Here is a 24,766-nt window from a genome sequence, read left to right on the forward strand (position 1 = left end):
TAGATACAGAGTAAAGCTCACTTTACACTGTCCACATCAAACACTCCCAGGACAGGGACAGCACGGGGTTAGATACAGAGTAAAGCTCCCTCTACACTGTCCCCAGCAAACACTCCCAAGACAGGTACAGCACGGGGTTAGATACAGAGTAAAGCTCCCTTTACACTGTCCCCATCAAACACTCCCAGGACAGGTACAGCACAGGGTTAGATACAGAGTAAAGCTCACTTAACAACTGTCCACATAAAACACTCCCAGGACAGGTACAGCATGGGGTTAGATACAGAGTAAATTTCCCTCTCCACTGTCCCCATCAAACACTCGCAGGACAGGTACAGCATGGGGTTAGATACAGAGTAAAGCTCCCTCTACACTGTCCCCATCAAACACTCCCAGGACAGGTGCAGCACGGGGTAAGATACAGAGTAAAGCTCCCTCTACACTGTCCCCACCTAACACTCCCAGGACAGGTACAACACGGGGTTAGATACAGAGTAAAGCTCCCTCTACACTGTCCCCATCAAACACTCCCAGGACAGGTGCAGCACGTGGTTAGATACAGAGTAAAGCTCCCTCTACACTGACCCCATCAAACATTCCCAGGACAGGTATAGCACGGGTTAGATACAGAGTAAAGCTCCCTCTACACTGTCCCTATCCAACACTCCCAGGACAGGTACAGCACGGGGTTAGATACTGAGTAAAGCTCCTTCTACACTGACCCCATCAAACACTCCCAGGACAGGTACAGCACGGTGTTAGATACAGAGTAAAGCTCCTTCTACACTGACCCCATCAAACACTCCCAGGACAAGTACAGCACGGGGTTAGATACAGAGTAAAGCTCCTTCTACACTGACCCCATCAAACACTCCCAGGACAGGTACAGCACGGGGTTAGATACTGAGTAAAGCTCCCAATACACTGTCCCCATCAAACACTCCCAGGACAGGTACAGCACGGGGTTAGATACAGAGTAACTCTCCTTCTACACTGACCCCATCAAACACTCCCAGGATAGGTACAGCAAGGGGTTACAGAGTAAAACTCCCTCTGCACTGTCCCCATCAAACACTCCCAGGACAGGTACAGCACGGTGTTAGATACAGAGTAAAGCTCCCTCTACACTGTCCCCATCAAACACTCCCAGGACAGGTACAGCACGGGGTTAGATACAGAGTAAAGCTCCCTCTACACTGTCCCCAGCAAACACTGCTAGGACAGGTACAGCACAGGGTTAGATACAGAGTAAAGCTCACTTTACACTGTCCACATCAAACACTCCCAGGACAGGGACAGCACGGGGTTAGATACAGAGTAAAGCTCCCTCTACACTGTCCCCAGCAAACACTCCCAAGACAGGTACAGCACGGGGTTAGATACAGAGTAAAGCTCCCTTTACACTGTCCCCATCAAACACTCCCAGGACAGGTACAGCACAGGGTTAGATACAGAGTAAAGCTCACTTAACAACTGTCCACATAAAACACTCCCAGGACAGGTACAGCACGGTGTTAGATACAGAGTAAAGCTCCTTCTACACTGACCCCATCAAACACTCCCAGGACAAGTACAGCACGGGGTTAGATACAGAGTAAAGCTCCTTCTACACTGACCCCATCAAACACTCCCAGGACAGGTACAGCACGGGGTTAGATACTGAGTAAAGCTCCCAATACACTGTCCCCATCAAACACTCCCAGGACAGGTACAGCACGGGGTTAGATACAGAGTAACTCTCCTTCTACACTGACCCCATCAAACACTCCCAGGATAGGTACAGCAAGGGGTTACAGAGTAAAACTCCCTCTGCACTGTCCCCATCAAACACTCCCAGGACAGGTACAGCACGGTGTTAGATACAGAGTAAAGCTCCCTCTACACTGTCCCCATCAAACACTCCCAGGACAGGTACAGCACGGGGTTAGATACAGAGTAAAGCTCCCTCTACACTGTCCCCAGCAAACACTGCTAGGACAGGTACAGCACAGGGTTAGATACAGAGTAAAGCTCACTTTACACTGTCCACATCAAACACTCCCAGGACAGGGACAGCACGGGGTTAGATACAGAGTAAAGCTCCCTCTACACTGTCCCCAGCAAACACTCCCAAGACAGGTACAGCACGGGGTTAGATACAGAGTAAAGCTCCCTTTACACTGTCCCCATCAAACACTCCCAGGACAGGTACAGCACAGGGTTAGATACAGAGTAAAGCTCACTTAACAACTGTCCACATAAAACACTCCCAGGACAGGTACAGCATGGGGTTAGATACAGAGTAAATTTCCCTCTCCACTGTCCCCATCAAACACTCCCAGGACAGGTGCAGCACGGGGTTAGATACAGAGTAAAGCTCCCTCTACACTGTCCCCACCTAACACTCCCAGGACAGGTACAACACGGGGTTAGATACAGAGTAAAGCTCCCTCTACACTGTCCCCATCAAACACTCCCAGGACAGGTGCAGCACGTGGTTAGATACAGAGTAAAGCTCCCTCTACACTGACCCCATCAAACATTCCCAGGACAGGTATAGCACGGGTTAGATACAGAGTAAAGCTCCCTCTACACTGTCCCCATCAATCACTCCCAGGACAGGTACAGCACGGGTTAGATACAGAGTAAAGATACTTCTACACTCACCCCATCAAACACTCCCAGGCCAGGAACAGCACGGGATTAGATATAGAGTAAAGCTCCTTCTATATTGTCCCCATCAAACACTCCCAGGACAGGTACAGCACAGGGTTAGATACAGATTATAGCTCCCTCTACACTGTCCCCATCAAACACTCCCCAGGACAGGTACAGCATGGGGTTAGATACCAATCATTGGGTCCTGAACCGTTGATGTTCCTGGTGAATGATGGAATTCATATTTTCAATCTCATACTTCCTTAATTTGAAGGTTTAAATTGCTGGATTGATTTTAATCAGTGTGCTTAGTGCCTGGAGGAGCGTGTAGTCCAGGAATTTACTCACCCTCGTGAACCTTTCGTAGGAAGGTTCCCCGGACTCAGGTGGATTTGTGATGACTCCAAGCACGACCTGCCCTGCCACGGGGGGACACAGACGTACAGAGAACAATTTGATCAACTCCCTCCGTACACCAGGGTCCAGGTTTATTACTTCCATGTAGCCCCCCCGGTACCCGCACCTAGAGGAGAGGGAGGGGCAAAGAAACAGGTTAGTACGGTGGGTGTTGAGGAGTCAATGACAGGAGCTCCCAGTGTGTTATCAGCTTTCCCATGCGAGTGCGGACAATGTGCATCAGTGCAGGGCTCAACTCGTGACGGCGCACAGCGATATCCACAGCAAACTGGAGCATGTGCTCTTCCCAACTCCGGGACATGAAGGTCTCTCCAACTGCACCACCTTACTGCACATCTCACTCACAGCACCGGGGGAGGAGCTTCAGGGTGAGAGGGGTTTGGAGTCACCAGGGCTGGCACATTACTTCTTGCACTCATTGGGAAATGCCCCTCTGTGCCTTCCTCAAGGTACCCACTTACCCCCACCCCAACCTCCAACCATTATGATTCTAGTTGGTCGGCATCCCAGAATGGAACCTTGACTCAAAATACGTAACTTGTACTTTTTTCAATAAAACCTGGAGGAGCAGCGTCAGGAGCGAGACAGTTCTGACACGAGTAAGACATTTGTTAAACACAAGAAGTTGGATTATAGCTGTACAATAGGCCGTTACTGCCACAGCCCCTCCCACACTGCTCCCCCCTCCCACACTGCTCCCCCCTCCCACACCGCTCCCCCCTCCCACACCGCTCCCCCCTCCCACACCGCTCCCCCCTCCCACACCGCTCCCCCCTCCCACACCGTTCCCCCCTCCCACACCGCTCCCCCCTCCCACACCGCCACCCCCTCCCACACCGCCACCCCCTCCCACACCGCCACCCCCTCCCACACCGCTCCCCCCTCCCACACCGCTCCCCCCTCCCACACCGCTCCCCCCTCCCACACCGCTCCCCCCTCCCACACCGCTCCCCCCTCCCACACCGCTCCCCCCTCCCACACCGCCACCCCCTCCCACACCGCCACCCCCCTCCCACACCGCTCCCCCCTCCCACACCGCTCCCCCCTCCCACACCGCTCCCCCCTCCCACACCGCTCCCCCCTCCCACACCGCTCCCCCCTCCCACACCGCTCCCCCCTCCCACACCGCTCCCATTCTCCACCTATCACTCCCCATCCTCCCCCCCATTGCTTTCCCTCCTCAGACATTTCACCCTTACCTGCAGCTCCCTCTGCCCTCCCCACCCACACTCCCCTTTCCCCATTCCCCCTCACCTACCTCTCCCCCTCACACACCTCACCCCTTCTTGCCATTGCTCCCTCAAATCCTCTGCTCCCCCTCCCCTCCGTAACCATCACTCCCACACTCCGCTCCCTCAGTATACTCACTCTCCCATATAACCTTTGGAGACGGAATGGAATGAAACCAATTCGAGATTGTCGTAATATTCTGGACCCATTTCAAAGAGAACCTTCTTAAAGGAATGGAACTCACAGCCCGCAGCGTACACATTTTCCTGATAGACCTGTCGGGGGAAAGGTACTGTGTTAGGAGTCAATTCATTAGTCACCTCATCCAGCTCACCCCCAGCCCCATTGCCAGATCCCAGCAGACACACCAGCCCAACTGCCAAATACCAGCAGATACACCAGCCCCACTGCCAAATCCCAGCAGAACCCCCCAACCCCACTGCCTAAACCCAGATGCCCACAGCCCCAATGCCAAATCACACCAGACCCTCAGCACCACTGCCAAATCCCACCAGACCCCCAGACCCACTGCCAAATCCCACCAGAACCCGAGCCCCACTGCCAAATCCCACCAGCCCCACTGCCAAATCCCAGCAGACCCCCCAGCCCCACTTCCAAAACCCAGTAGATGCCCCCAGACCCAATGCCAAATCCCACCAGATCCCCAAACCCCAATGTTAAATCCCACCAGCCCCACTGCAAAATCCCACCAGACCCCCAACCCCACTGCCAAATCCCACCGGATCCCCAGTCTCACTGCCAAATTCCACCAGACCCTCAGCCCCACTGCCAAATCCCACCAGACAACCAGCCTCACTGCCAAATCCCACCAGAACCCCAACCCCGCTGCCAAATCCCACCAGCCCGCCAGCCCCACTGCCAAATCCCACCAGACCCACTGACAAATCCCACCAGCCCCACTGGCAAGTCCCACCAGACCCTCATCCCCACTGCCAAATCCCACCAGACCCCCAGCCCCACTGCCAAATCCCAGCAGACCCACTGACAATCCCACCAGCCCCACTGGCAAATCCCACCAGACCCCCAGCCCCACTCCCAAATCCCACAAGACCCTCAGCCCCACTGCCAAATCGCACCAGACCCCCAGGCCCACTCCCAAATCCCACCAGAACCCCAGCCCCACTCCCATATCCCACCAGATCCCCAGTCTCACTGCCATATCCCACCAGACCCTCAGTCCCACTTCCAAATCCCACCAGACCCCCAGGCCCACTGCCAAATCCTACCAGACCCCCAGGCCCACTGCCAAATCCCACCAGACCCACTGACAAATCCCACCAGCCCCACTGGCAAATCCCACCAGACCCTCAGCCCCACTGCCAAATCCCACCAGACCCCCAGCCCCACTGCCAAATCCCAGCAGACCCACTGACAATCCCACCAGCCCCACTGGCAAATCTCACCAGACCCCCAGCCCCACTCCCAAATCCCACAAGACCCTCAGCCCCACTGCCAAATCCCACCAGACCCCCAGGCCCACTCCCAAATCTCACCAGAACCCCAGCCCCACTCCCATATCCCACCAGATCTCCAGTCTCACTGCCATATCCCACCAGACCCTCAGTCCCACTTCCAAATCCCACCAGACCCCCAGGCCCACTGCCAAATCCCACCAGACCCCCAGGGTCACTGCCAAATCCCACCAGACCAGCAGCCCCACTGCCAAATCCCACCAGAACCCCAGCCCCACTGCCAAATCCCACCAGACCCCTAGACCCACTGCCAAACCCCACCAGACCCCCAGCTCCACTGCCAAATCCCAGCAGCCCCCCAGCTCCACTGCCAAATCCCACCAGACCCTCAGCACCACTGCCAAATCCCACCAGACCCTCAGTCCCACTCCCAACAGACCCCCAGCCCCACTGCCAAATCCCAGCAGACCCACTGACAAATCCCTCCAGCCCCACTGGCAAATCCCACCAGACCCCCAGACCCACTCCCAAATCCCAACAGCCCCCCCAGGCAAATCCCAGCAGACCCATGATAAATCCCACCAGCCCCACTGCCAAATCCCACCAGACCCTCAGCCACACTCCCACATCCCACCAGACCCCCAGCCCCACTGCCAAATCCCAGCAGACCCACTGACAAATCCCACCAGCCCCACTGGCAAATCCCACCAGACCCCCAGCCCCAATCCCAAATCCCACCAGACCCTCAGCCCCACTGCCAAATCCCACCAGACCCCCAGGTCCACTCCCAAATCCCACCAGACCCCCGGCCCCACTCCCATATCCCACCAGATCGCCAGTCTCACTGCCAAATCCCACCAGACCCTCAGCCCCACTTCCAAATCCCACCAGATCCACAGGCCCACTGCCAAATCCCACCAGATCCCCCAGCCCCACTCCCAAATCCCAACAGCCCCCCCAGGCAAATCCCAGCAGACCCACTGATAAATCCCACCAGACCCTCAGCCCCACTTCCAAATCCCACCAGACCCCCAGGCCCACTGCCAAATCCCACCAGAACCCCCAGGCAAATCCCAGCAGACCCACTGATAAATCCCACCAGACCCTCAGCCCCACTTCCAAATCCCACCAGACCCCCAGGCCCAGTGCCAAATCCCACCAGAACCCCCAGCCCCACTGCCAAATCCCACCAGCCCCACTGCCAAATCCCAGCAGAACCCCCCAGCCCCAATGCCAAATCCCACCAGATCCCCAGTCTCACTGCCAGATCCCACCAGACCTCAGCCCCACTCCCAAACCCCACCAGACCCCAGGCCCCACTGCCAAACCCACCAGACACCCAGCCTCACTGCCAAATCCCACCAGACCGCCAGCCCCACTTTAAAATCCCACCAGCCCCACTGCAAAATCCCACCAGACCCCCAACCCCTCTGCCAAATCCCACCAGAGCCCCAGTCTCACTGCCAAATCCCACCAGACCACCAGCCCCACTGCCAAATCCCACCAGACCGCCAGCCCCACTGCCAAATCCCACCAGACCCCCAGCCCCACTGCCAAATCCCACCAGACCGCCAGCCCCACTGCCAAATCCCACCAGAACCCCAGCCCCACTGCCAAATCCCACCAGAACCCCAGCCCCACCGCCAAATCCCACCAGACCCCCAGACCCACTCCCAAATCCCACCAGAACCCCAGCCCCACTGCCAAATCCCACCAGAAGGAGGTTGAGGGGAGACCTGATAGAGGTATACAAAATTATGAGGGGCATAGACAGAGTGGATAGTCAGAGGCTTTTCCCCAGGGTAGAGGGGTCAATTACTAGGGGGCATAGGTTTAAGGTGAGAGGGGCAAGGTTTAGAGTAGATGTACGAGGCAAGTTTTTTACGCAGAGGGTAGTGGGTGCCTGGAACTCGCTACCGGAGGAGGTAGTGGAAGCAGGGACGATAGTGACATTTAAGGGGCATCTTGACAAATACATGAATAGGATGGGAATAGAAGGATACGGACCCAGGAAGTGTAGAAGATTGTAGTTTAGTCAGGAAGTATGGTCGGCACGGGCTTGGAGGGCCGAAGGGCCTGTTCCTGTGCTGTACATTTCTTTGTTCTTTGTTCTTTTGTTCAGACACCCAGACCCACTGCCAAATCCCACCAGACCCCCAGACCCACTGCCAAATCCCACCAGACCCCCAGACTCACTGCCAAATCCCAACAGCCCCACTGGCAAATCCCACCAGACCCACAGACCCACTGCCAAATTCCACCAGACCCCCAAGCCCACTGCCAAATCCCAACAGACCCCCAGACCCACTGCCAAATCCCACCAGCCCCACTGGCAAATCCCACCAGACCCTCAGCCCCACTCCCAAATCCCACCAGACCCCAGACCCACTCCCAAATCCCACCAGCCCCACTGCCAAATCAGACCAGACCATCAACCCCACTGCCAAATCCCACCAGACCCCCAGCCCCACTGCCAAATCCCACCAGCCCCCCAGACCCACTGCCAAATCCCAGCAGACACTCAGCCCCACTCCCAAATCCCACCAGACCCCCTGACCCACTCCCAAATCCTACCAGAACTCTAGCCCCACTGCCAAATCCCACCAGACCGCCAGCCCCACTGCCAAATCCCACCAGACCCCCAGACCCACTGCCAAATCCCACCAGACCGCCAGCCCCACTGCCAAATCCCACCAGACCCCTAGACCCACTGCCGAATCCCACCAGACCCCCAGACCCACTGCCAAATCCCACCAGAACCCCAGCCCCACTGCCAAATCCCACCAGACCACCAGCCCCACTTCCAAATCCCACCAGACCCCCAGACCCACTGCCAAATCCCACCAGACCGCCAGACCCACTGCCTAATCCCACAGAATCCCTCAGTCCCCACCTCATTCTATTCCCCAAACCTTGACAATAGCGATCAGCTTACACTGTAACATTGATAGGGGTTCATTGGGGTAAAACTGTGCTAAAAGGAGACTGAATATGGGAAAATGTGAGATCATCAACTTTTTAAACATTAATTTAAGCGATATGGGAGTTGCTGGCTATGCCAACATTTATTGCCCATCCTTAATTGACCTTCAGAAGATGCTGGTGAGCTGCCTTCTAGAACCGCTGCAATCCCTGAGGTGTAGGTACAGCCGCTGTGCTGTTAGGGAGGGAGTTCCAGGATGTTGCCCCAGCGACAGGGAAGGAACGGCGATATATTTCCCAGTCAGGGTGGTGAGTGACTAGGAGGGGAACCTCCAGGTGGTGGGATTCCCAGGTATCTGCTGCTCTTGTCCTTCTAGATGGTAGTGGCCGTGGGTTTGGAAGGAGCTGCCTGAGGAACCTTGGTGAGTTACTGCAGTGCATCTTGTAGATGGGGCACACGGCTGTCACTGTGCGTCGGTGGTGGAGGGTTTGAATGTTTGTGGAAAGGGGAGCAATCAAGCGGGGCTGCTTTGTCCTGGATGGTGTCGAGCTTCTCGAGTGTTGTTGGAGCTGCGCTCATCCAGGCAAGTGGAGAGTATTCCATCACACTCCTGACTTGTGCCTTGTCGATGGTGGACAGGCTTTGGGGGGTCAGGAGGTGAGTTACTCGCTGTAGGATTCTCAGCCTTTGACCTGCCCTGGTAGCCACAGTATTAATGTGCCTGGGTCCAGTTCAGTTTCTGATCAATGGTAACCCCCAGGGTGTTGATTGTGGGGGATTCAGTGATGGGAATGCCATTGAATGTCACGGGGCAGTGGTGAGATCCTCTCTTGTCGGAGATGGTCATTGCCTGGCACTTGTGTGGTGCGAATGTAACTTGCCACTTGTCAGCCCCGAGCCTGGATATTGTCCGGGTCTTGCTGCATTTGGACAGGGACTGCTTCAGTATCTGAGGAGTCGTGAATGTTGCTGAACATTGTGCAGTCATCCGCAAACATCCCCACCTCTGACCTTCGGATGGAAGGAAGGTCATTGATGAAGCAGCTGAAGATGGTTGGGGTCGAGGACCCGACCCTGAGGAACTCCTGCAGTGATGTCCTGGAGCTGAGATCATTGACCTCCAACCACCCGGTGAGGTGGGGAGGCGAGCCCCGAGGGGATCTCGCTTCTGGTCGGAAGCGCCCGGGCGGCCGGGCGCGACCCGCTCCGCGGACAGTGGCAGGTGGGGAGTTTGACTGGGGCGGTACACCTGTCACACCGTAACGCAGGTGTCCTAAGGCGAGCTCAGGGAGGACAGAAACCTCCCGTGGAGCAGAAGGGCAAAAGCTCGCTTGATCTAGATTTTCAGTATGAATACAGGCCGTGAAAGCGGGGCCTCACGATCCTTCTGACCTTTTGGGTTTTAAGCAGGAGGTGTCAGAAAAGTTACCACAGGGATAGAACAAGAACAAAGAACAAAGAAATGTACAGCACAGGAACAGGCCCTTCGGCCCTCCAAGCCCGTGCCGACCATGCTGCCCGACTAAACTACAATCTTCAACACTTCCGGGGTCCGTATCCCTCTATTCCCATCCTATTCATATATTTGTCAAGATGCCCCTTAAATGTCACTATCGTCCCTGCTTCCACCACCTCCTCCGGGAGCGAGTTCCAGGCACCCACTACCCTCTGTGTAAAGAACTTGCCTCGTACATCTACTCTAAACCTTGCCCCTCGCACCTTAAACCTATGCCCCCTAGTAATTGACCCCTCTACCCTGGGGAAAAGCCTCTGACTATCCACTCTGTCTATGCCCCTCATAATTTTATAGACCTCTATCAGGTCACCCCTCAACCTTCATCGTTCCAGTGAGAACAAACCGAGTTTATTCAACCGCTCCTCATAGCTAATGCCCTCCATACCAGGCAACATTCTGGTAAATCTCTTCTGCACCCTCTCTAAAGCCTCCACATCCTTCTGGTAGTGTGGCGACCTGAATTGAACACTATACTCCAAGTGTGGCCTAACTAAGGTTCTACACAGCTGCAACATGACTTGCCAATTCTTATACTCAATGCCCCGGCCAATGAAGGCAAGCATGCCGTATGCCTTCTTGACTACCTTCTCCACCTGTGTTGCCCCTTTCAGTGACCTGTGGACCTGTACACCTAGATCTCTCTGACTTTCAATACTCTTGAGGGTTCTACCATTCACTGTATATTCCCTACCTGCAGTAGACCTTCCAAAATGCATTACCTCACATTTGTCCGGATTAAACTCCATCTGCCATTTCTCCGCCCAAGTCTCCAAACAATCTAAATCCTGTTGTATCCTCTGACAGTCCTCATCGCTATCTGTAATTCCACCAACCTTTGTGTCATCGGCAAACTTACTAATCAGACCAGTTACATTTTCCTCCAAATCATTTATATATACTACAAACAGCAAAGGTCCCAGCACTGATTCCTGTGGAACACCACTAGTCACAGCCCTCCAATTAGAAAAGCATCCTTCCATTGCTACTCTCTGCCTTCTGTGACCTAGCCAGTTCTGTATCCACCTTGCCAGCTCACCCCAGATCCCGTGTGACTTCACCTTTTGTACCAGTCTGCCATGAGGGACCTTGTCAAAGGCCTTACTGAAGTCCAATAGACAACATCCACTGCCCTACCTGCATCAATCATCTTTGTGACCTCTTCGAAAAACTCTATCAAGTTAGTGAGACACGACCTCCCCTTCACAAAACCATGCTGCCTCTCACTAATACGTCCATTTGCTTCCAAATGGGAGCAGATCCTGTCTCGAAGAATTCGCTCCAGTAATTTCCCTACCACTGAAGTAAGGCTCACCGGCCTGTAGTTCCCGGGATTATCCTTGCTACCCTTCTTAAACAGAGGAACAACATTGGCTATTCTCCAGTCCTCCGGGACATCACCTGAAGACAGTGAGGATCCAAAGATTTATGTCAAGGCCTCAGCAATTTCCTCTCCAGCCTCCTTCAGTATTCTGGGGTAGATCCCATCAGGCCCTGGGGACTTATCTACCTTAATATTTTTCAAGACGCCCAACACCTCGTCTTTTTGGATCTCAATGTAACCCAGGCTATCTACACACCCTAACTGGCTTGTGGCGGCCAAGCGTTCATAGCGACTTCGCTTTTTGATCCTTCGATGTCGGCTCTTCCTATCATTGTGAAGCAGAATTCACCAAGCGTTGGATTGTTCACCCACTAATAGGGAACGTCAGTTGGGTTTAGACCGTCGTGAGACAGGTTAGTTTTACCCAATTGATGATTACACAATAATCTTCCTTTGTGCCGGGTATGCCTCCAACCAGCGGAGAGTTTCCGCCCTGATTCCCATTGACTCCCATTGACCAGAACTGCACGCAATACTCCAAATGCGGCCTAACCAAGCTTTGGAGAGAATACAAAGGAGGTTCACCAGGATGTTGCCTGGTCGCGAGGGTGTTGGCTCTGAGGAGCGGTTGAATAAACTCAGATTGTTCTCACTGGAAAGACAAAGGCTGAGGGGAGACCTGATAGAGGTCGACAAAATTATGAGAGGCACAGACAGGGTGGACAGTCAGAGGCTTTTTCCAAGGATGGAAGTGTCAATTACACAGGGCACAGGTTCAGAGTTTAAGGGAGATGTGCGGGGTAAGTTTTTCACACAGAGAGTGGTGGGTGCCTGGAACGTGCTGCCAGAGAACACAGAACATTGCAGCGCAGTACAGGCCCTTCGGCCCTCAATGTTGCGCCGACCTGTGAAACCACTCTAAAGCCCATCTACACTATTCTCTTATCGTCCATATGTCTATCCAATGACCATTTGAATGCCCTTAGTGTTGGCGAGTCCACTACTGTTGCAGGCAGGGCATTCCACACCCTTACTACTCTCTGAGTAAAGAACCTACCTTTGATATCTGTCTTATATCTATCTCCCCTCAATTTAAAGATATGTCCCCTCGTGCTAGACATCACCATCCGAGGAAAAAGGCTCTCACTGTCCACCCTATCCAATCCCCTGATCATCTTGTATGCTCAATTAAGTCACCTCTTAACCTTCTTCTCTCTAACAAAAAAGCCTCAAGTCCCTCAGCCTTTCCTCATAAGGGGCGAGATTCTCCAACCCCCCGCCGGCTCGGAGAATTGCCGGGGCCTGGCGTGAATCCCGCCCCCGCCGGTTGCCGAAGTCTCCAGGCACCGGAGATTCGGCGGGGGCGGGAATTGCGCCGCGCCGGTTGGCGGCCCCCCCCCCCCCCGCGATTCTCCGGCCCGGATGGGCCGAAGTCCCGCCGCTAAAATGCATGTCCCGCCGGCGTAAATTAAACCACCTACCTTACCGGCGGGACAAGGCGGCGCGGGCGAGCTCCGGGGTCCTGGGGGGGGCGCGGGGGCGATCTGACCCCGGGGGGTGCCCCCACGGTGGCCTGGCCCGCGATCGGGGCCCACCGATCCGCGGGCGGGCCTGTGCCGTGGGGGCACTCTTTTCCTTCCGCCTTCGCCACGGTCTCCACCATGGCGGAGGCGGAAGAGACTCCCTCCACTGCGCATGCGCGGGAAACTGTCAGCGGCCACTGACGCTCCCGCGCATACGCCGCCCGGAGATGTCATTTCCGTGCCAGCTGGCGGGGCACCAAAGGCCGTTTCCGCCAGCTGGCGGGGCGGAAATTCGTCCGGCGCCGACCTAGCCCCTCAATGTTGGGGCTCGGCCCCCAAAGATGCGGAGCATTCCGTACCTTTGGGGCGGCGCGATGCCCGACTGATTTGCGCCGTTTTGGGCGCCAGTCGGCGGACATCGCGCCGTTTCCGGAGAATTTTGCCCAAGATCTTCCCTCCAGACCAGGCAACATCCTGGTAAATCTCCTCTGCACCCTTTCCAATGCTTCCACATCCTTCCTATAATGCGGTGACCAGAATTGCACGCAATACTCCAAATGCGGCCGCACCAGAGTTTTGTACAGCTGCAACATGACCTCATGGCTCCGAAACTCAATCCCTCTACCAATAAAAGCTAACACACCGTACGCCTTCTTAACAACCCTCTCAACCTGGGTGGCAACTTTCAGGGATCTATGTACATGGACACCAAGATCTCTCTGCTCATCCACACTGCCAAGAATCTTACCATTAGCCCAGCACTCTGTCTTCCTGTGATTCCTTCCAAAATGAATCACCTCACATTTTTCTGCATTAAACTCCATTTGCCACCTCTCAGCCCAGCGCTGCAGCTTATCTATGTCCCTCTGTAACTTGTAACATCCTTCCGCACTGTCCACAACTCCACCGACTTTAGTGTCATCGGCAAATATACTCACCCATCCTTCTACGCCCTCCTCCAGGTCATTTATAAAAATGACAAACAGCAGTGGCCCCAAAACAGATCCTTGTGGTACACCACTAGTAACTGGACTCTAGGCTGAACATTTCCCATCAACCACCACCCTTTGTCTTCTTCCAGCTAGCCAATTTCTAATCCAAACTGCTAAATCACCCCGAATCCCATGCCTCTGTATTTTCTGCAATAGCCTACCGTGGGGAACCTTATCAAACACTTTACTGAAATCCATATACACCACATCAACTGCTTTACCCTCATCCACCTGTTTGGTCACCTTCTCAAAGAACTCAATAAGGTTTGTGAGGCACGACCTACCCTTCACAAAACCGTGTTGACTATCTCTAATCAAATTATTCCTTTCCAGATGATTATACACCCTATCTCTTATAAACCTTTCCAAGACTTTGACCACAACAGAAGTAAGGCTTACTGGTCTATAGTTACCTGGGTTGTCTCTACTTCCCTTCATGAACAAGGGGACAACATTTGCTATCCTCCAGTCTTCTGGCAGGAGAGCAAATGTTGTGGAAACAGGCACATGAGCAACATTTAAGAGGCATCTGGATGGGTCCATGAATAGGGAGGAAATAGAGGGATGCGGACAGAGTAAAGGCAGAAGGTATTGGTTAGGGCATCGTGATCGGCACAGGCTGGGAGGGCCGAAGGGCCTGTTCCTGTGCTGTACTTTTCTTTGTTCTTTATGTCGAGGGCAGTCACTCTGACCTCACCTCTGGCATTCAGCTCTTTGTCCATGTTTGAGCCAAGGCTGTAATGAGGTCAGGAGCTGAGTGACCCTGGCGGAACCCAAACTGAGCGTCCGTGAGCAGGTTATTGCTGAGTAAGTGCCGCTTGATAGCACTGTTGATGACTCCTTCCATCACTTTACTGATGATGGAGAGTAGACTGATAGGGCGGTAATTGGCTGTGTTGGATTTGTCCTGTTTCCTGTGTACAGGGCACACCTGGACAATTTTCCACATTGCCGGGTAGATGCCAGTGTTGTAGCTGTACTGGAACAGCTTGGCTAGGGGTGCGGCAAGTTCTGGAGCACAAGTCTTCAGGACTATTGCCGGGATATTGTCAGGGCCCATCGCCTTCTCAAGCCATCCCTGGAAGCCAAACATTCCTCTGGGTACGTCGAGGGAGCCAATAATTGTGCGCCTTAATAGGGTTGCCAACTCTGGCTGGGAGATGTCATCACATGGCCTCCTCCCTTCAACTGTCCCTCCCCCAGACCCACACTGGTTCTCCATCACAGAGCCCCAGCTTTCCCCAAGCTTTTCAATGTGTCCCAGTTTTGACCTTTGTAAATTTGGTCACCCCAGTGCAGAGCAGTTGTCACTGGCCTCCTGGCCTGCACTGGGTGTCAGAGAAATGGGGTTTCTGTATCAGCGACACAGAGGAGCACGAGAGCGATTCCATCAGCAGTATCTGTATTGCCGGAAAAGACACCAGGATCAAGCAGAGGAATTCAGGGGCACAGGCACACAGCTCAGTTATGTCAGGTAAACGGTAATAACGGTAAAAAATTATCGAGGGAGCTGTAATACAAAGGGGGCAAAGTTACAATTCAGTTGGACAAAGGTCTGTCCGGACCCCTGTATGGAGCAACTGTGTTCAGCTCTGGGCAACGCACTTTGGGAAGGATAATGTTCATCTTGAACACTTTACACAAAGGCAAGTTTGACCCACAGCATCACTGCCTGCTTTTCATGACCGTTTCTTGGACGAGTGGCAAAGCGGTCTGAGAGCTAGTGTTGTGTAACTGAGCAGGGTTAATCAGTAATGTCATCGTCAATGATGGGAAATAGTGATCATAATATCATTCAGTTCCAGTTTAAATTTGAAAGTGACATCAAAAACAAGAATCTTAGACTAAAACAAAAATAATTGCCGTGGTTGTGAGGGGAGGACTGGCTGAGGTTGAATTAGTAAACAGACAAATTGTTTTGTAGGTAAATGAACAATGGGAAACATCTAAAAAAAACGTCAAACTGTCCAATAAAAATACATTCCGTGGAAGAACAAAAAAGACCCATCTGTGGCTCCAGAGTTAAGGACAGTATTCGGATGTAATGCTGCAAGAACAATAATAAGTCTGAGGATTGGGAGAGTTTTAAAAACCAGAAAAAGGACGACAAAACGTTGGGAGAAATGGAAAAATGGAATGAGAGTAAGGTATAAATACAAAAATGGATGTGAAGAGCTTTTATATGTAAAACGGAAGAGAGGAGCTGAAGTAACAGTTCTAGGGCCATCGAGTCATCGATGTTTACAGCACGGAAACAGGCCCTTCGGCCCAGCTGGTCCATGCCACCCAGTTTCTATCACTGAGCTAGTCCCACTTGCCTGCATTTAGGGGCTGGTTTAGCACAGTGGGCTAAACAGCTGGCTTGTAATGCAGAACAAAGCCAGCAGTGCGGGTTCAATTCCTGTTCCAGCCTCCCCGAACAGGTGCCGGAAAGTGGCGACTAGTGGTTTTTCACAGTAACTTCATTGAAACCCACTTGTGACAATAAGCGATTATTATTATTTGGCCCATATCCCTCTATACCCACCCTGCCCATGTAACTGTCTAACTGTTTTTTAAAGGACAAAATTGTACCCGCCTCTACCACTGCCTCTGGCAGCTCGTTCCAGACACTCACCACCCTGTGTGTGAAGAAATTTCCTCTCTGGCCTCTTTTGTATCTCTCCCCTCTCACCTTAAACCTCTGCCCTCTCGTTCTAGACTCCTCTACCTTTGGGGAAAGATGTTGACTATCTACCTTATCGATGCTCCTCAGTTGATCCCTGAGGAAGGAGTCATCATGGTGGGGAATAAGGGAATGGTGGAGATGTTGAACAAATGTGTTGTGTCTGTCCTCACCATGGTAAACCTGGGGCTAAAACGTGAAGGAATTAGGGAAATTCGTATCAGCAGGAGATAAAGAAAGTCAAGGACAAAGTGGACTCAATGCCACAGTTCAGAGAGCTGGGATACAGCGATATGTTTTTCATGTGCATCAATGTTTGAAGGTCATATTGAGGTAGTGGTTAGCAAAGCAGATGGGAGTTCAGGCTTCAGAAATAGAGGTATTGAATACAAAAGCGTGGACGTTATGCTGAACCTTAACAAAACTCTGGTTTGGCCTGAACTGGATTATTGTGTCCAGTCCTGGTCATCACACGTTTGGAAGGATGGGAGGGTCCTTGAGGGGGTGCGGAGGGGATTTACTCCAGTAGTTCCAGCATTGAGAGATTGTAGTTACGTGTTTGGGTTGTAGAAGCTGGGAGAGGTGAGAGAAGGTTTTGGGTAACAGATACAGGGAGGTCTCTTACTCACTGAGTGCTTGGGTGGCGTTTGCGATGGAAGACGCACAGTTCCACTAATAAAGCTTCCGGGGCTGTGGGGGGCTGTTGATAGATTTGTCGGAGGTATAGGGGTCTGAACAGAGGAGAAACCATTGCCATTGATGGAACGATTGAGAATGAGGGAACCGATTTACGGGAATTGGTAAAAGAAGCAATGGCGACAAGCGGGAAAAGCCTTATTCACAGAGCGAGTGGTTGGGGTCTGGAATGTGCTGCCTAAACGGGTTGAAGGATTCGCGAGGGTTGATGGAGAGACGTCAACTCCTGTATTGTGGGGGGTTCCAGAACACAATTCGAGCCAGGTCATTCAAGGTCGATGGTGGGAAGAAGGATGCGTTTACACAGAGTGGGGTGGAAATCTGCAACTCTTTCTCCCAATCCGGTGTGGAGGCCGGGCTACAGTTCTAAACATCCAAATTGAGATTGATAGAATGTTAGAAAGCGATCTCGACCCAAAGTGATCAGATGGAGTTACGTTCCAAGCCTCCCACCATCTGATTGACAATAGAGCAGGTTCGGCGGATCAAAGAGCCTCATGTCCCAACGTTCCTCATTCCAACCCACCCTCTCCTTCGTCCTTTGAAATCGCATTTTGCGGGTGCAACGGGGAGATGGTCGCACGCTAGCACAGTTGTTAGCACTGCTGCCTCACTGCACCAGGGACCCGGATTCAATTCCGGCCTTGGGTCACTGTCTGCGCGGAGTTTGCACGTTCTCCCCGTGTCTGCGAGGGTTTCCTCCGGGTGCTCCGGTTTCCTCCCACAAGTCCCGAAAGATGTGCTGTTAGGTGGATTGACCGTGCTAAATTGCCCCTTAGTGTCCAGGGACGTGCAGGTTAGGTTACGGGGACAGGACGGGGTGCATAGGGGAGTAGACCTGGGTAGTGTTCTTTTGAAGGGTCGGTGCAGAATCGATGGGCTGAATGGCCTCCTTCTGCACTGTACAGATTTTATGATTCTATGTCAAAAGTGAGCATTGGAACAGCGAGAGGAGGTCAGGAGGAGCTGACAGACTCGGCCCACCAACCCCACCTCCCTGACCGAGTTGTGATGCATTTCAGAGGAAGTAAGAGTTGGATTTGGTGTGTTCATCATTTCATCATCAAGGGAAATGATTCACGTGCTTGGAGAATCTCGTCTGGCATTTACTGACAGTCCCACAGGATGTACTGATGTAACTCAGACCACAGGACAGCTGGCTCGCAACTGGAATTGGGAATTTTGCAACAACTGCCTTTCTTTCTGCACTCTGTATTCATCATCCCCAAACTGTACCCTCCCAGGAGGGAGAGGTTCCCATCTAGTGCCCGAATCCCACAGGAAGTGTCGAAGAGCGTGGGATTTGGGCTCAGTTCCATTGGGCTAGTATCGGAATGGCCAGGGTGGACGGGAGTCATCGACACCCAACCAAATTCCAGGTATTCCGAAGGGATTGTTTATCCCCACCGGCCCCCGGCATAAGGTGTGGCTGCTCTTGGGAGCGAAGCAGCCAACCCCCCTCCGCTCCACCACATGGACCATTCCAGCGAGATGGAGGGGACACCCCAGAGAACGCCCCCTCCGCTTCACCACATGGACCATTCCAGAGCGATGGAGGGGACACCCCAGAGAACGCCCCCTCCGTTTCACCACATGGACCATTCCAGCGAGATGGAGGGGACACCCCAGACAACACCCCCCTCCGCTCCACCACATGGACCATTCCAGAGCGATGCAAATGACACCCCCCCCCCCCCCCCCCCCCCCAATACACCCTGCACCCCCCCACCTCCAAAACCAACTGGTTCCAGCAAATGTACCTCATCGGCCAATAAGAAAAGCCCTTCCTCGAAAGCGAATCGGATCACATCCTCGATCACCTGCTTGGTCTGCACCTGGCCTATAGGAAGAGAGGAGTTAACAGGCACGCCAGATACCAGCAGGAAGGGAGTAACCCGCCCCAGATACCAGCAGGAGGGGAGTAACCCGCCCCAGATACCAGCAGGAGGGGAGTAACACGACAAAGATACCAGCAGGAGGAGATTAACCTGACCCAGATACCAGCAGGAGGGGAGTAACCCGACCCAGATACCAGCAGGAGGGGAGTAGCCCGACCCAGATACCAGCAGGAGGGGAGTAGCCCGACCCAGATACCAGCAGGAGGGGAGTAGCCCGACCCAGATACCAGCAGATGGGGAGTAACCCGACCCAGATACCAGCAGGAGGAGAGTAACCCGACCCAGATACCAGCAGGAGGGGAGTAACCCGACCCAGATACCAGCAGGAGGGGAGTAACCCGACCCAGATACCAGCAGGAGGGGAGTAACCCGCCCCAGATACCAGCAGGAGGGGAGTAACACGACAAAGATACCAGCAGGAGGAGATTAACCTGACCCAGATACCAGCAGGAGGGGAGTAACCCGACCCAGATACCAGCAGGAGGGGAGTAGCCCGACCCAGATACCAGCAGGAGGGGAGTAGCCCGACCCAGATACCAGCAGATGGGGAGTAACCCGACCCAGATACCAGCAGGAGGAGAGTAACCCGACCCAGATACCAGCAGGAGGGGAGTAACCCGACCCAGATACCAGCAGGAGGGGAGTAACCCGACCCAGATACCAGCAGGAGGGGAGTAACCCGACCCAGATACCAGCAGGAGGGGAGTAACCCGACCCAGATACCAGCAGGAGGAAAGTAACCCGACCCAGATACCAGCAGGAGGGGAGTAAATTGACCCAGATACCAGCAGGAGGGGAGTAACTTGGCCCAGATACCAGCAGGAGGGGAGTAACCCGCCCCAGATACCAGCAGGAGGGGAGTAACCCGACCCAGATACCAGCAGGAGGGGAGTAACACGACCCAGATACCAGCAGGAGGGGAGTAACCCGACCCAGATACCAGCAGGAGGGGAGTAACCCGACCCAGATACCAGCAGGAGGGGAGTAACACAACCCAGATACCAGCAAGAGGGGAGTAACCCGCCCCAGATACCAGCAGGAGGGGAGTAACACGACCCAGATACCAGCAGGAGGGGAGTAACACGACCCAGATACCAGCAGGAGGGGAGTAACACGACCCAGATACCAGCAGGAGGGGAGTAACCCGCCCCAGATACCAGCAGGAGGGGAGTAACCCGCCCCAGATACCAGCAGGAGGGGAGTAACCCGACCCAGATACCAGCAGGAGGGGAGTAACCCGCCCCAGATACCAGCAGGAGGGGAGTAACCCGCCCCAGATACCAGCAGGAGGGGAGTAACCCGCCCCAGATACCAGCAGGAGGGGAGTAACCCGACCCAGATACCAGCAGGAGGGGAGTAACCCGACCCAGATACCAGCAGGAGGGGAGTAACACGACCCAGATACCAGCAAGAGGGGAGTAACCCGCCCCAGATACCAGCAGGAGGGGAGTAACACGACCCAGATACCAGCAGGAGGGGAGTAACACGACCCAGATACCAGCAGGAGGGGAGTAACACGACCCAGATACCAGCAGGAGGGGAGTAACCCGCCCCAGATACCAGCAGGAGGGGAGTAACCCGCCCCAGATACCAGCAGGAGGGGAGTAACCCGACCCAGATACCAGCAGGAGGGGAGTAACCCGCCCCAGATACCAGCAGGAGGGGAGTAACCCGCCCCAGATACCAGCAGGAGGGGAGTAACCCGCCCCAGATACCAGCAGGAGGGGGACACAGTCGACCCAGATACCAGCAGGAGGGGAGACAGTCGACCCATGCACCAGCAGGTAGAGAGAGAGAGACGCTGCAGATTTTTCCTGCCCCTCCCCCACCCAACCCAGTGGCCTTGTGGGCCGTTACCTGTGGGGTTGCCAGGATTAATGGCACAAAGTACTTTGGGGTTGCAATGAGTCCTTGCTTCAGTGAGGGCTCGCCGAAGTTCCTCGATGTTCAGGGCCCAGAAGTTCTCCTCATCGAGGTAGTAGTTAACCTGGACTGCATCGAGGTCCGCGATAGCAGCTGAATACAGCGGGTATTGTGGTATCGGGATCATGACTCCAGTTCGCGATTCACCCTCTCCAGCCACCAGAATCTTCAGCATGGTCTGTGGAGGGACAGCTGTTACTCATCCTGGACTTTTTCAAGTGGTGGTGCTATGAACTGTCCCCTTTGACCCATGGACATAGGCAGTAATTGGGAAAGGGGAATTGAACCTCATCCGGGATCTTCCCAGAGACAGGCCCATGTGATCTGGTTTGTTATGGAGACTGAAGGTCAAACTGAATCTCGTTCAGAGTCAGGTGCAGGATCTGACCCCTGCAGGAAGGGGCTAGTCTTGCTGTGTACAGACACCAGTCCCTTCTAGTCAGTCACGCCGAGTGGATCACAGAAGAGACTGGAATCCGCCGAGGAAAAGGACTGGTTTGGGGTTCATGATCGAGGGGGAGGGCTGGTGAGGACAAAACCATTTTGGGGGAAACAAGGATTGTGGTCGACTCTCAGCAGCACCCCCTCGAGGGCAATTAGGGGTCAGTGATAATCGCTGGCACCGCCTGCGAAGCCCAAGTCCCAGCAACGAATCGACAAAGAATCGATTCACCAAAGGTCACTTTGTAACAGGACTTCCGTTCGATTGTGCTCAGAGTGAACATGGCGTGGTTCACAAGAGCACTGGAAGACGCCCCCTGGTGGGTAGGGGGGAGATGCCCTGTGGAAACCAGGAGGAGCTGGGGGGGGGGGGGGGGGACACAGCCCCAGACATCATTTCTGTGGAAAATGTATCACCATGGTGCGGCGTTTTGGCGGTAGTAAGTTAATGAGTAGTGTAAGCATTCCCGGCAAGCCCCCAATATTTGTTAGGATGCCGGACCAGATCCCAAACATTTTATGATTTGTAAAACTGAGGAACTGATTTTTCCCACCAGGAGTGATGACCCCGGCCAATTGGCATCTTTTATGTTAAAAACAAACTTTAGATTAAACACAGAGTTAACCACATTAACACGAAAGAAAATAGCTTCACAATTAAACAGTTCTCAAATAAAAGGAAAAACTTTACCTCATGCCCTGCACCTTCACTATCAATATTCCAAATAAACAATCCTGATACAGTTCAAATGCCAATTATAAATAAAGTTAACAAAACAGGTTTAATTGCTGTGTGAGACTTTGGTGAGGGATCCTTTCAGGAAAACCTGGAAATCTCTCCGTCTTGGCAGATTCAAATCCTATGGCAAAGCTGCTAAAACTACAGACAGATCTGGCTCCTCCCATTAATTTCATATTCTGTACCCCACTAATATGTTGTGTAACCCGATAGTGAGGACGAAACATCGTGGGTGGGATTTATCGGCTGTTCATGCCGGTGGGACATGGGTTTCCCGGCTACAAGGGGTTCTGTCACCGGGAAATCCCATTGGCAATGGCGGGGTTGGTAAAACCCGCTGGTGGGCCACGTCCACCGCCGAAAAGTACTGGGTGCGTGGTCAGTAAATTCCTCCCCATTCCTTTAAATTCTCTATACCACAGGGAACTGTCCAAATATAAATAATATTCCAGTATCCATCAAGAAGTAAACAGAAAGATTGAAGCAGCCTGGGAGTAACAGAGTGCTTTCTACATGGGGAACTGCTCCCCAGACACGCGCAAATCAAAGCAGCCAAGTGCTACGGGTGTGGGAAAGGACGCACCAATACAGACCCAGTACAAACAGAGCATCGGTAAATAACATGAGGGATTGGCTAGTGGGAGATCATTATCTCATGTCCTTGAACTAACGAGAACCAGTGGACGTAATTTATTTAGATTTCCAGAAGGCCTTTGACAAGGTGCCGCATAGGAGACTGTTAAATAAGTTAAAAGGCCATAGAACATAGAACATTACAGCGCAGTACAGGCCCTTCGGCCCTCGATGTTGCGCCGACCTGTGAAACCACTCTAAAGCCCATCTACACTATTCCCTTATCGTCCATATGTCTATCCAATGACCATTTGAATGCCCTTAGTGTTGGCGAGTCCACTACTGTTGCAGGCAGGGCATTCCACGCCCTTACTACTCTCTGAGTTCAGGGTAAGATCCTGGCATGGATAGAGGATTGGCTGACTGGCAGAAGGCAGAGAGTGGGGAAAATGGGGTCTTTTTCAGGATGGCAGCCGGTGACTAGTGGTGTGCCTCAGGGGTCGGTGCTGGGACCACAACTTTTTTAGAGGGGCAGGTAGTATTGAGGTAGCAGGCGGGGTGCAGAAGGACTTTTTTTGATTTGATTTATTATTGTCACATGTATCAGTATACAGTGAAAAGTATTGTTTCTTGCACGCTGTACAAACAATGCACACCGTACATAGGGAAGGAAGGAATGCAGAATATAATGTTACAGTTATAGCAAGGTGTAGAGAAAAGATCAACTTAATACGAGGTCGGTCCATTCAAAAGTCTGATGGCAGCAGGGAAGAAGCTGTTCTCGAGTCGGTTGGTACGGCTTGGACAGGCGAGGAGAGTGGGCAAAGAGGTGGGAGTTGAAATACAATGTGGGGAAGTGGAAGGTGGAATTTAGGCATAGACTATTTTCTAAATGGGGAAATGTTTAGGAAATCAGAAGCACAAAGGGACTTGGGAGTCCTTGTTCATGATTCTCTTCAGGTTAATGTGCAGGTTCAGTCGGCAGTTAGGAAGGCAAATGCAATGTTAGCATTCATGTCAAGAGGGCTAGAATACAAGACCAGGGATATACTTCTGAGGCTGTATAAGGCTCTGGTCAGACCCCATTTGGAGTATTGTGAGCAGTTTTGGGCCCCGTATCTAAGGAAGGATGTGCTGGCCTTGGAAAGGGTCCAGAGGAGGTTCACAAGAATGATCCCCGGAATGAAGAGCTTGTCGTGTGAGGAACGGTTGAGGACTCTGGGTCTGCACTCGTTGGAGTTTAGAAGGATGAGACCATCAGACATAGGAGCGGAAGTAAGGCCATTCGGCCCATCGAGTCCACTCCGCCATTCAATCATGGCTGATTTCAACTCCATTTACCCGCTCTCTCACCATAGCCCTTAATTCCTCGAGAAATCAAGAATTTATCAACTTCTGTCTTAAAGACACTCAACGTCCCGGCCTCCACCGCCCTCTGTGGCAATGAATTCCACAGACCCACCACTCTCTGGCTGAAGAAATTTCTCCTCATCTCTGTTCTAAAGTGACTCACTTTTATTCTAAGGCTGTGCCCCCGGGTCCTAGTCTCCCCTGCTAATGGAAACAACTTCGCTACATCCACCCTATCTAAGCCATTCATTATCTTGTAAGTTTCTATTAGATCTCCCCTCAACCTCCTAAACTCCAATGAATATAATCCCAGGATCCTCAGACGTTCATCGTATGTGCTGGGATTTATCCTAGGATTCTCTGAGAAGCCAGGGAAGAGATTGCTGGACCTTTGACTTTGATTTTTATGTCATCATTGGCTACAGGAATAGTGCCAGAGGACTGGAGGACAGCAAATGTGGTCCCTTTGTTCAAAAAGGGGAGCAGAGA

The 24,766-nt window shown here is 53.1% G+C and overlaps 1 protein-coding gene across 5 annotated transcripts in view; it reads right to left on the reverse strand.

Moving 5' to 3' along the window:
• The window catches only part of LOC140424668 (alanine aminotransferase 2-like), a 195,852-nt gene that overhangs the window by 51,849 nt on the left and 119,237 nt on the right, over positions 1 to 24,766 (reverse strand). For all 5 annotated transcript variants that reach the window (XM_072507929.1, XM_072507928.1, XM_072507930.1 and 2 more), the window contains 4 exons: positions 21,109 to 21,352; positions 19,114 to 19,193; positions 4,423 to 4,559; positions 2,986 to 3,160 (listed from right to left, as the gene is read on the reverse strand). In XM_072507929.1, the coding sequence (XP_072364030.1) occupies positions 2,986 to 3,160; positions 4,423 to 4,559; positions 19,114 to 19,193; positions 21,109 to 21,352 (636 nt within the window). The remainder of the gene's footprint in view (positions 1 to 2,985; positions 3,161 to 4,422; positions 4,560 to 19,113; positions 19,194 to 21,108; positions 21,353 to 24,766) is intronic.

This window comes from Scyliorhinus torazame, chromosome 6, assembly GCF_047496885.1.
Source record: "Scyliorhinus torazame isolate Kashiwa2021f chromosome 6, sScyTor2.1, whole genome shotgun sequence".
In the NCBI taxonomy this organism is placed as follows: Eukaryota; Metazoa; Chordata; class Chondrichthyes; order Carcharhiniformes; family Scyliorhinidae; genus Scyliorhinus; species Scyliorhinus torazame.